This window comes from Chiloscyllium plagiosum, chromosome 24 (assembly GCF_004010195.1).
Source record: "Chiloscyllium plagiosum isolate BGI_BamShark_2017 chromosome 24, ASM401019v2, whole genome shotgun sequence".
In the NCBI taxonomy this organism is placed as follows: domain Eukaryota; kingdom Metazoa; phylum Chordata; class Chondrichthyes; order Orectolobiformes; family Hemiscylliidae; genus Chiloscyllium; species Chiloscyllium plagiosum.
The window spans coordinates 45,558,129-45,569,672 of NC_057733.1; the positions used below are offsets into that span (position 1 = coordinate 45,558,129).

The 11,544-nt window shown below is 40.3% G+C and overlaps 1 protein-coding gene across 3 annotated transcripts in view; it reads left to right on the plus strand.

Annotated features, from left to right (window-relative positions):
* Positions 1 to 4,313: 4,313 nt before the first annotated feature.
* Positions 4,314 to 11,544, plus strand: part of LOC122562235 (brain-specific angiogenesis inhibitor 1-associated protein 2-like) — a 73,990-nt gene continuing 66,759 nt past the window's right edge. For 2 of the 3 annotated variants that reach the window (XM_043714965.1, XM_043714968.1), the window contains exons 1-2: positions 4,314 to 4,671; positions 9,955 to 10,030. In XM_043714965.1, the coding sequence (XP_043570900.1) occupies positions 4,624 to 4,671; positions 9,955 to 10,030 (124 nt within the window). In that variant the 5' untranslated portion in view covers positions 4,314 to 4,623. The remainder of the gene's footprint in view (positions 4,672 to 9,954; positions 10,031 to 11,544) is intronic. The other variant, XM_043714966.1, reaches the window with a different exon arrangement.

Below are 11,544 nucleotides of genomic sequence, written 5' to 3' on the forward strand. Positions count from 1 at the left end.
TATCTTAGCAGAAGATGATGTGTTGTTCCTTCAGCTTGTATTGCATCTGGCTGGAGCACTGCAGGAGGCCTGATACAGAAATGTTGGTATGGAAGCATGGTATTGACACAGCAGGCAACTGGAAGTTTGGGGTCATTTTTACAAACAGAACATGAATTTCTGTGTTTCATGTCCCTAGTATAGAGGAGATGCATAGTGAGCAGCAAATACAGTAGACTTTGTGAAAGGCAGGTAAATTGCTGCTTCACCTGAAAGGTGTGTCCAGGGCCTTGGATGGTGAGGAGGGAGGAGGTAAGCAGGCAAGTGTTGCACCTCCTGCAATTGTATGGCTAAATGCCATGGTGGTGTTGAGCGATATTGGGAGTGGACCAGGCTGTCCCAGAAGGAACTGCCCCTGTGGAATGCTGACAAGGGAAGTGAGGGAAATATGTGTCAGATGGTGGCATTCTGCTAGAGGTGGCAGAGATGGTGACTTGTGGTAATGTTTTATTTGTTCATATTTGACCTGTTGCCATAAGACTTCATGAGGTCTGGAGTAAATGTTGAGGATGCCCAAGGCATCTCCTTCCTCAGAGTATAAACTATGCCACCACTTCCGCTGGTGGGACAGGACTTATTCAGGGATGGTGAAGGCGTTGTCTGGGACATGGTGTGTAAGGTACGATTCTGTGAGTATGATTATGTCATGTTGTTACTTGATAAGTTTGTGAGACAACTCTCCCAATTTTGGCATTAGCTTCTGATGCTAGTGAGGAGTACTTTGCAGTGTTGACATGGATGAGTTTTAATTTATAGTTTCTCATCCCTCCATCTGCGTTCTTTTTTTTTAGACTTTCTAGCGGTTGAAACAACTGAGTGGCTTGCTAGGCCATTTCAGAGGGCAGCTAAATGTCAATCACATTGACTCTGTGGCTGGAGTCACATGCATGCCAAACCAGCTAAGTACAGCAGATTTCTTTCCCTGGGAGTTCATGCAATCAACAATGGTTTTGTTGTCAGTACACTGAATTCCAGATTTCTATTGAATTCAGATTTCACCATCAGCCATGGCAGCTGCAGCCCAGTTTTCCCCTTGTCTCTATAAGGAATAATTTTATTTGGCTAGTACAATGGAAGTAAAACAAATATTTGGCTACTCCTAGTATTGGAAGTGGCAAGCATAACTGAATATTTAGAGCCATAGAGTCATAGCATGGAACAGACTCTTCGATCCAATTCATCCATGCCGACCAAATATTCTAAATTAATCTAGTTCCATTTGCCAGCACTTGGTTCATATCCCTCTAAACCCTTCCTATTCATATATCCATTCAGATGTAATTGTACTAGCCTTCATCACCTTCTCTGGTAGCTCATTCCATGCACACACCACCTATGTGTGAAAAAGTTGCCCCTTAGGACCCTTTTAAATATTTCTTCTCTCACCCTAAGCATTTGCCCTCTAGTTCTGGACTCCCCGTCCCAGGGAAAAGACCTTGTCTATTTAGGAGAAAGTAAGGTCTGCAGATGCTGGAGATCAGAGCTGGAAATGTGTTGCTGGAAAAGCGCAGCAGGTCAGGCAGCGGAGGGGAATTGAGGAAACTGGTGAAATCCGAGTTCATCTCTTGTGGTTGGAGGGTTCCTAGGCGGAAGATGAGGCGTTCTTCCTCCAACCGTCGTTTTGTTGTGGTCTGACGATGGAGGAGTCCAAAGACCTGCATATCCTTGGTGGAGTGGGAGGGGGAAATTGAAATGTTGAGCTACAGGGTGGTTGGGTTGGTTGGTCCGGGTGTCCCAGAGGTGTTCTCTGAAACGCTGAATTCCAGATTTCTATTGAATTCAGTTTCATATAGTGGCCTAACCAATGCCCTGATTAGCTGCAACATGACCTACCAACTATTGTACTCAATGCTATGACCAATAAAGGAAAGCATACCAAACATCTTCTACCTGCGACTTCATGACCAAACATAAAGTGTTTCAGCAATGGTAAAAAAGGAAAATGTTGCTTCTACTAAGCCAGTTAGGCCTGGAGGTACTACCGTACTGACCTTTAAATGCCTCCTTTGAAATCCCCCGCTATATTTTATTTAGAGCTCTCAGTAGCCACCTCTCTTTTTCGTACCTCACATTGACCAACCAGGTTGTACCCTCCACCTGTCTTCACCTATCCCCACTTCACCACACTGCCCCTGCTTCCCCATTTATCTGCAGCTCCCCCACACTCACCCCCAAGTCCTGAAGAAGGATTACACCTGAAATGTCGACTTCTACTCCACCTGATGCTGCCTGGCTTGTTGTGTCATTCCAGTCTCCTGTGTGTCTCTCTTGTTCAGCAGCCATTTTTTTCCAATTCCACTTCTCTGAAAAGGTTTGGGATTTTTTTACATCAAATACTTTTTATAAAATCGTGCTGCAGTATCTGCTGTAGTGAAGAAACATAGATATAGAAATCTAATGAAGAAAATTAACAACAAAATAATGGTCATTATGCATTATATAAAATGCCAGCATGTGGCGCTAGGCAGATTTCCCCAGTTCCACTGAGTTGCAATGACGAAATGCTGAGCGCAGTACAGGCAGTTCTGGTCAGCTCCACACACAGTAATGTAGTTGGCTGACAGATGCATTTGTTGTCGCCTGGGAACAGGATGTTAACCCCATCCTGGCATGATCTGTTAAACAAAGGGTAACCATGCATAAGATAGATTGCTGTACGTATGCATCAAAGACCGCTAACTGATTTGTAACCATGGCTGTGCTCACATGGTGTGGTTCTTAGCAGGAATTTAGGATGGGGCTTCCTTAATGATGACATGAAATCACGAAATGCGCACTCCTGTGCACAAGCATTTAATGCGACAAATATCTGGTGAAGACAAGATTTCTCCCAGTAAATGCCAGGGTTAAACTCCACACATCTGACAAATCTTGACCTGACGTAAAGCCAAAGAAACGATTTGTCAGATATGATTAACTATTAGTTACTATCTGCCTACAATTGGTATTTAATTGTGAGTCAATTCTTGTTGTAAACTTTAATCTCTATTAATTCAAGTTTTACCTTTTCAAAAATGTTTTGATTGGCCTTTAAACAACTGGTCGAGAACAAAATCATTCATACATTATTTAGATATTGTCTTTGTTTCAAAGTAAAATATTTCTATTTTTGTGGTCAACAATTCACAATAAATTAAAATCCCGGAGGACAAGAGTCAGGAAGCTAGCCATCTTTCTCAGGTATTTGGGGGAGAGGGGAGAAGGAAAATTTTCTGGGACGTGGAAGACGCATACGTTTGCACAACATCCTTAAATTTTCCAACCTCGACGTCCACTTTCTTTCGAAAGAGGATAATTGCATCTGAAGTCCACTGAAGCCCCCGGAATAAAGAACACTTTGTTTGAGAGAAAACAGAAAGACGCCATGGGAAACCGCTTACAGAAATTAGAAGCCAGCAACTGTGTAAAACAGGGGCAATCTCCGAGAGGGAACAAGGAATGGGAGGACACTTGCACTCTGAAACTTATTGAAAATTTAGAGAAATAACAGCGTGACGGAATGGGGAAAGGATGGGTTGGGGGGGGGGGGGGGGGTGGGGGGGATATGAAGACAACACCCGCATAAAACATGGAGCAGCAGCGAAATCTACATCGGTGCTGCAATTGCGAGCTGCAGTTTGGGCTTTTTGTGGACCCAGTATTGAGAGTAACTCGGTGCAGTGATTAGTTTGGAAGTGACAATTACATGAAGTAGGCTGGGGCTAGTCATCCCTGAGCACCTGAGTAACCGCTGGTTGAGTATGATTCATCGTCATTGCCCACCAGATGAGCCCACACTAGATTAATTTGCAAATAATTACCCTTTTGGTTTTTCGATGGCAAATGATGCTTGCAAAAAGAACAGCAACGTTATGACCAGAGGGGGTTGGGGGTGGGGGCAAAATCCCTGCCGGACTGGCAATATTTACGCACGGGCTGCACAATCTGGTACACGCGAAGGGGGAATTTCTAACGTAATACGAGCTGGGTTGCTGTGGAGACGATTTACGTTTCTTCTTATTGATATAATTTTTGTGTGTGATGAAGTTGGGGGGGGGGGGGAGGCAGAGAAGACAAAATCCCTCTCAGATCTTGGCTTCGAAATCAGTCCAACGGAATCCGCTCGAGGGCAGGAGGCGGGGACGTTACGTCAGCCGTGCCGAGACGCGACCTAATCACGTGTCAGTGGGGCGGGGCGCGATGGGGGGGTGCCAATGGGAGCGCGGAGTACCCCCCCGAGCCCAGCCAATCGCAGGGAGCGGGGCGGAGTCGTCCCAACTGTCAGGTTTGGTTGTCGGCGGGAGGACTCCTCCGCCTCCGGCGTTTCCGAGGCAACCGTGGCTGGCGGCCAAGACGGTGGTGTTGGCGGCTGCGCGCCTGAGGGAGCTACCGCTTTTTTTTTCCCCTCTCTCACACCCTGGCTGCGTGGGTGGATTGGAAATCACTGTCAAGCTGTGAAAGTGTGTGTGAGAGAGAGAGAAAAAAAAAGTTTCAGGGGGCGAAAGAGGCTTTTTATTCGCGGCGTGGAGGAACTTTTAGATCAGAGTTTGCAAGTTGCTCGGTGCTGACTGACTGAGGAGAAGGAGAGAAGACTTTTCAGGCACCATGTCTCGCACGGATGAAGTGCATCGTATGACCGAGAATGTCTACAAGGTGAGTGAATGTTGGCCCCAGCTTCAGAGGGGTCACCTTCTAATATCTTTTATTAATCTCATGCCTCTGTTTGGTTACAACTTAATGCCAGCCAACGGTAACTTTCTTAACCCCCCCCCCCCCCCCCCAACCTTTCTTTTTGTTTAAATACCTAGTTAGTTTTCCATCTTTCTCATTCCAATTCAGAGGGGGATTCCTAACCGTACTTCCGCGTCCCCATGAAGGCTACTTTTAAAAAAAAATGTTTTCAGGTGTACGGTCCTGTTTTTAGAAGTTCCCACTTTTTTTTGGTTTCCCAAAGCAACGCCCTAGTTCGACTTGCACTCCATAGAGAGTTTAGTAATTGCAAAGGAAGCCTTTTAAAACCTTGATTATTAAAATAAGTTTTTTGTTTTACACTTCGAAACGTCCACTGTTGAGCCAGATATGTGTTTAAACTTTTTTGTTTTTAATTCTCAAAATGGGAAGTGTAATTATAAGTTAAATGCTGCAGATAATTAATAGATTCGAGTTTTCACTATGTAAGAATCGGAGATCCTGAATGGGTGTGGGTGTATTCCGGGACAGCAATCAAAGCGCCGAGTCTCATTGATGTCATGAGATACGAAAGCAAAGCTGGGTCTCTTTCCTAATCATTGGAACCCTAAGCTGAACACGCTCGATAAATCTTAAGCCCCGTCAAAAATGTCTTTACCTTGTATCGTTTGTGTCAAGAAATGTCGTGTAATGTTAAATGCCCAGAGTGTTCTTTTGGATGTTGAATTTCAAAGCAATTTGCTCCTTCCACCTCTCCCCCTACACACATACGATTTCCTATTTTTTAAAAAAAATGTGCAGAGTAGACCTTTCCTTTAGTATGATCGTAATAGTCTGGATTGTTAACTAGTCTGTAATAGCTCAAAGCTAGAATAAGTTCGTTTACAGAGAATTTCTCAGTGCTCAAACGAACTTAGAAGGATCTATCTTAAGTCAGTATAAAGTTAGCTAAGAATATTCTGCCTTTTATTTGTTCAATGGGCTTCAGTAAATTTGTAGCTTGTTGTTTGAGTGATGTACATATGCAGAATATTTTACATTTATGTTTTTTAGGTAAGTATCAGATTTAAAGATAAATGCTAATGAAATATTTGGTACTATATTACATATGGGAAAGTTAAGTAATCAGCTGATATAACATTTTCCAGCTGATTTGAAGCTTTGCCCTTCAGATCTCAATTGTCTTGTGTAGATAATTTTGTAATGGATAGTCTTTGACCAAAGCAGCACAAAATTCAATTTCATTCTGCATAAGCAGCCAAAGAAGTTAAGAATAATATTATTCTTTTGCAAGATTTATCTTTTAACTACCAGCAGGCAAGCATTCATTTTGTCCTGAAGATAATGTATAATCTGAGGGTTGGCTGAAGGAAGATTGCCAAAGAATAATGTTGATCCTATACTTGCTCTTCCCATCCTCTGACATACTTTGTTCAAAGCACTGCATGTGGTATGAGAATGCTCCAGTAAGCAGGATTTGGATAAAAGAGATGTTTACTACAGTCAGAACCAATGGTGATTGTTTTTTGAGATTTTATCCTATTAGGTTGCATTGGTTGTATCTACTTTGTTCAATCTGAGATCTTATTTCATATATTATGTCATAAATTCCCTGACTCTAGGACCTGCTATGAGATTTCATATTAGTTTATCATTTTTCAGTGATGTACCAATGCTGACATCACAAATTTTAGCTTTGTAACAGAAAGTTGAATTGTCACATAGTTGAATTGCTGCCAGGTTAACTTGTTGCAAGAAATTCAAAGTTGTCAGATTTTTCACAACAATTAATAGGAAAGAATAAAATTAATACCTTGGAATTAGACAATAATGTTTGAGCAGTAACGGTTTCAGCTTTACTGTATTTCACTGTGGATCTCATTTTTTTTCAGGAAGAAACCAGTTGGTTCCCTTATTGCTGTTATGCAGTGGGTGGGCAATAACAAGTGACACAACAGCATAGAAGTGATGGATGGGTAATCATCATGGGGTACAAAGAAAAACTGGTGATAGTATTCAGGTCTTCCTTCTCTGAGGATATTGTAACCTCAAACACATCTTAAACACAACTCATCTCTTCTATAAAATATTAATTTAAATGGAGAAAACGGGATATCAGAGACAAAATATTTGCATCATATTACTATTCAAATACAGTGGTTTTGAGATCCACAGAAAACACATTTTGCTTCCCAGCATGCTGTGTGTTGTCTCGTTGGTTTTTGCCCACCTCTTTAGATAGCTGTCCTGATGTATCACTTAGTAAATCAGGGCACTGAGGTAAATGTTTTGTGGCATTTGATTTGATGATGCTAACATGGAAACACATGCAGCACATGTTTGCCATATTTATTATGAATTTGTATGGAAGAACATAATTCCTTGTGCTATCTACTATGACCTTCCTTGTAGTAATACAGGAAAGGACAATATTGCTGGGACAAAATTTAAGTTAGGAGTATTTTGCACAATTGTTTGCTTTATCATGGTTAGTAGATATTCTAGGTACAAGAGTAGGCCATTCAACCCTAGTCCATTCTGCCATTTAGTAAGATCGTGGTTGATCATGGCTGATGACTTAAAACAGTTTAGAAGATGGACATTAATATTCTTTCTGAATCTGGAGTCAGGTTAGTTTGCTTTGATAATGTTGGAAAGCCAAAAAAAGTTTTGATTAAAAGTATGATGGTAGCAAAAGAACATTTGAGTATTCGCAGGGGTAATTTTAAGGTTTTTGACTATATATGGCTTATATTAGTTGAAGAGGTAGTTTTAGTTTTGCTTGCCTTTTCTGAGAAATAGTAGAGAAGTTCTAAAAATGAACAAATCTCTAAAATTAGCTTATCTTTTAAAGTAAGTTGATGGATAAAATGAGAGATCCTATAACTAACATTAAGTTTGTGTTACTCAGTAAACCAAGATGAAGGAACATCTGAGTGAAAATTTGTATGCAAGGCTTCAAAGAGCTTCACGTTTGGGCTTGCATATCACAGAATTCCTACAGTGTAGAAAGAGCCCATTTGGCCCATCGCATCTGCACCGACCCCCCCCCCCCCCCTCCCAAAAAGCATCCCATCCAGCCCTCTATTCCTATAATGCTGCAATTACCATGGCCAATCCACCTCACCTGCACATCCCTGGACACGGCAGACAATTTATCATGGCCAATCCATCTAGCTTCTACATCTTTGGACTGTGGGAGGAAACTGGACCATATGGCAGAAACCCATGCAGACACAGGTAGAATGTCTGTGTGGAGTTTGCACAGTCACCCAAGGCTGGAATTCAACCCAGGTCTCTAGCATTATGAAGCAAAAATGTTAATCACTGAGCCTTTTAAGATGAATGAGGATTGGACACAAACAAAAATGACAGACAATACATTGTTTGATATTAATAATATGAGGACAGTCTTTAGAGGTATGGATCAACTTGCATACTTACACCATTGTGATTTTTCTGAATGTATGAAGTACATTACATTTGGTTAGTCTTTCCATTGCCTGTCTCTTACTGTATTTACAACTTTTTGCAACTTGAGCATGTGTTGTCACATATATGACCTGCTGTGATTATACCAAATTATTACCAGCAGCAGGAAGGAGTGTGAAGTTGGATTGTGTATGGCCTTTAGGTCTTGATAAATTGGTGTACATACATTGAACACTGAATATATTTTCTTCAGAACAGTGAGTCATTAAATCAGCACTTTTCTTTAAATGTGAGCAAGAAGGTTAAAGCTGGCTGGGAAATAATTGGCCAGGATTCATGGTGGAGCACAGTCAACTTGTGGATGATTCATACTGGGTGACTTTAGAAACCTTGAAATGTTTGTTGTAGTTACTGTGTGCTGAATGTTAGTTGGCTTTTTCCTCCCATTAGCTGATTGCATTCCAAATTTAAACTGTTTCCATAATGAAGTAGAAACTAGAGCTACTTTTCGGTACTAACCCATCTGACAAGCCAATCAAAACCAGAATCAAATAGTCAAAACAAGAGTCACCAAATTGTGTCTCTTTCCAAAGGGGAGGTGGGAAAGCTTCAAAGTGCATTGAAGTGAACTATGTGTCAGGTAGACTGGTATAGCTTTAGATTTCCTTCCCTTCCCTCCAGAAAACATTTGCCACGCACTCAACAACTTAATGGAATTCAGGTGGTCATGTAAGAATTGCAAACAGTTTTCTTATCCCTCAAAACTATAATATGGGGCTGAACTCGCACTGTGATTATTGCTTTTAATAGTTAATCAGATTAATGAGCATTAATTTACATGAAATTTTTACCCTTAACCTTGAAGTTGTGATCCAAAAGTCAGATGTATTGAACTGTTTAAACTGAGTTTTTAATCACAACCAAGAAGTACAAATGCTGAGAGAGGGGCCATCTGCCTCTGAAATAGCACCAGGAAACAGGTAGAAGTTCTGAGAAGAGAAGAAATTTGGACAGAAGACAGTAATATGCTTTTTATCAAAAGCTGAATGTCTCCAATATGCAACACTATCTTTTTCACACCCTGAAACTAAAATGGGTGGATTTCAAATAAGTATCTGACACTGAAACTCATTACTTGTTTGTGTGCATTCCTTTTCAAAACCATGTGTTAAAAGGGAGTATCTTAGCCAATATGAAACAGGATAACTCATTAATTATGCATTAGGTTCGGAACTGTAATATGGGTGAAAAATTAGAATATTAAGCATTATTCTGGTTAGAATTTGCTAACTCTGATTTTAACAGTTATCCAACTGATACTTCAAAATTGTGGTTGTAAAACTAAATAGTTGTACAAACAACCTGTTATTGTCATCACTATGCTTCTCAGGCAATCTCTATCAGAATTACATTATAGGAATGAACTTTTTTAAAACCATAATCCAGTTGTTCAACCATTAGTAGAGAATCATGGCCTATGCTCCTGTAATTATTTTCATATGATGTGAAGCAAAATTGTATTGATTGTTTAATGACATTAAACACTATTTTATGTTTATCCTCTGTAATGAGACAAATCACATGACAGGTAATGACTTGTGTAGCTCTTCAAACATTTACCATTGTTAATAGAAAGAACAAATTTGATATGAAATAGCTTACAAGGATAAACTGATTTTTATTTGTCTGAAATTTTTGTTTCACGTTTGTTTGAACTATTAATATTTATTGCCAATGAAAGATTTTAGATGCAAGAAAATATGTTGTATCCTGTACACTGACCATGAAGAAAAATTCCACCATTTATTTTTGTAGACTATTATGGACCAATTCAACCCCAGCTTGAAAAATTTCATCGCAATGGGAAAGTCTTATGAAAAGACACTTAGCAGTAAGTTATTTGTCCATTTACATATTAATCATGCTTTATAACATTTTTTGAAATAGCCATTTATATTAATGTCTGCATTGTCCTTGTTTGTTTTTTCTGTGTAAGTATGTTTGCTCATCTCCATGCATTCTCTGGCTAGGTGGGTGACCCGATTTACTTAATTACTCACTCAACAGCCACTGATCCTCATGATTTTTCACTCCGCTAGTAGTTGTGGGTGAGACAGAAGTGTCCCTTTTCTGCCCAAACTGTTGCCACTCAGTATTCCTACTAAGAATTAATGAAACTTGGTGCACCATGTGGTGGATGATTTGAATGATAGTAGCCATTGCTGCAACTTTAAACTTTTTATCACAGTTGATTTAAGAGACTGTGTCTTAATTACTGTACCATACCATCAGCTGTACAAGCTGAAACCATGTTCTTTAGTTAATGTTGTCTGCCAAGTAGTATTTGTAATAAAGAAAACTGCAGTCAGACATTGCATTTAGTATCTGTAAAATGTAGTGCCTACAAGAAGGTCATTTTATCCCAGGGCTCGAATCTAAATTTAAAAAAAAAATTCTTTCATTTTGCCATTGTTTCAATTTGATAGTTTGTTTTCTAGAATGAAACTTTTGACATGCTAGTGAAATTACTTTAGCAGCATATCATTGTAATGGAAGCTCTGTTTTCTAACTCTTTCAGCTACCTGTAGAGTTTTTGAAAGAATACGTTCAGAAATTGAGTTTAATGTCCTAAGTACCGCTGTACAGAAGAGGTCATGTCAAGCAATGTGTTCCACTTGATTATTTTCACATCTGGATTTGAATGAGACATGCTTAGTTACATTAAACTTTTTTTTTGCCTGGTATAGGTTTTGCACTAGGTAGGGCAGATTTCTTAAGTAAAAACACTCAGTTGTGTTGCTCCTTTGTAAGTCTGCAAGTTTCCTCTGTGTACTCATTCTAACAATTACTGGCTAAGTGTATGTGAATCTTTCTGCTTTTGTAAATGTTTCACCAGTAATGCCTGTTGTTTTGTTTTTACAATTACGCTGAAAAGTTAGGTGAAAATGGGATGGAGATGACAAACTATTGAAAATTTAGTGTCATTCAGATGTACGTTGAAACTTTATTGCTGGAACAGCACAGCAGGTCAGGCAGCATCCAGGGAACAGGAGATTCGACGTTTCGGGCACAGGCCCTTCTTCAGGGCCTGTGCCCGAAACGTCAAATCTCCTGTTCCCTGGATGCTGCCTGACCTGCTGTGCTGTTCCAGCAATAAAGTTTCAACTTTGATCTCCAGCATCTGCAGTCCTCACTTTCTCCTCATTCAGATGTACAGCATGGAAGCAGACCCTTCGGTCAAACCCGTCTATGCCAACCAGATATCTCAACCCAATCTAGTCCCACCTGCCAGCACCCGGTCCATATCCCTCCAAACCCTTCCTATTCATATACCCATCCAAATGCCTCTTAAATGTTGCAATTGTACCAGCCTCCTCCACTTCCTCTGGCAGCTCATTCCATACA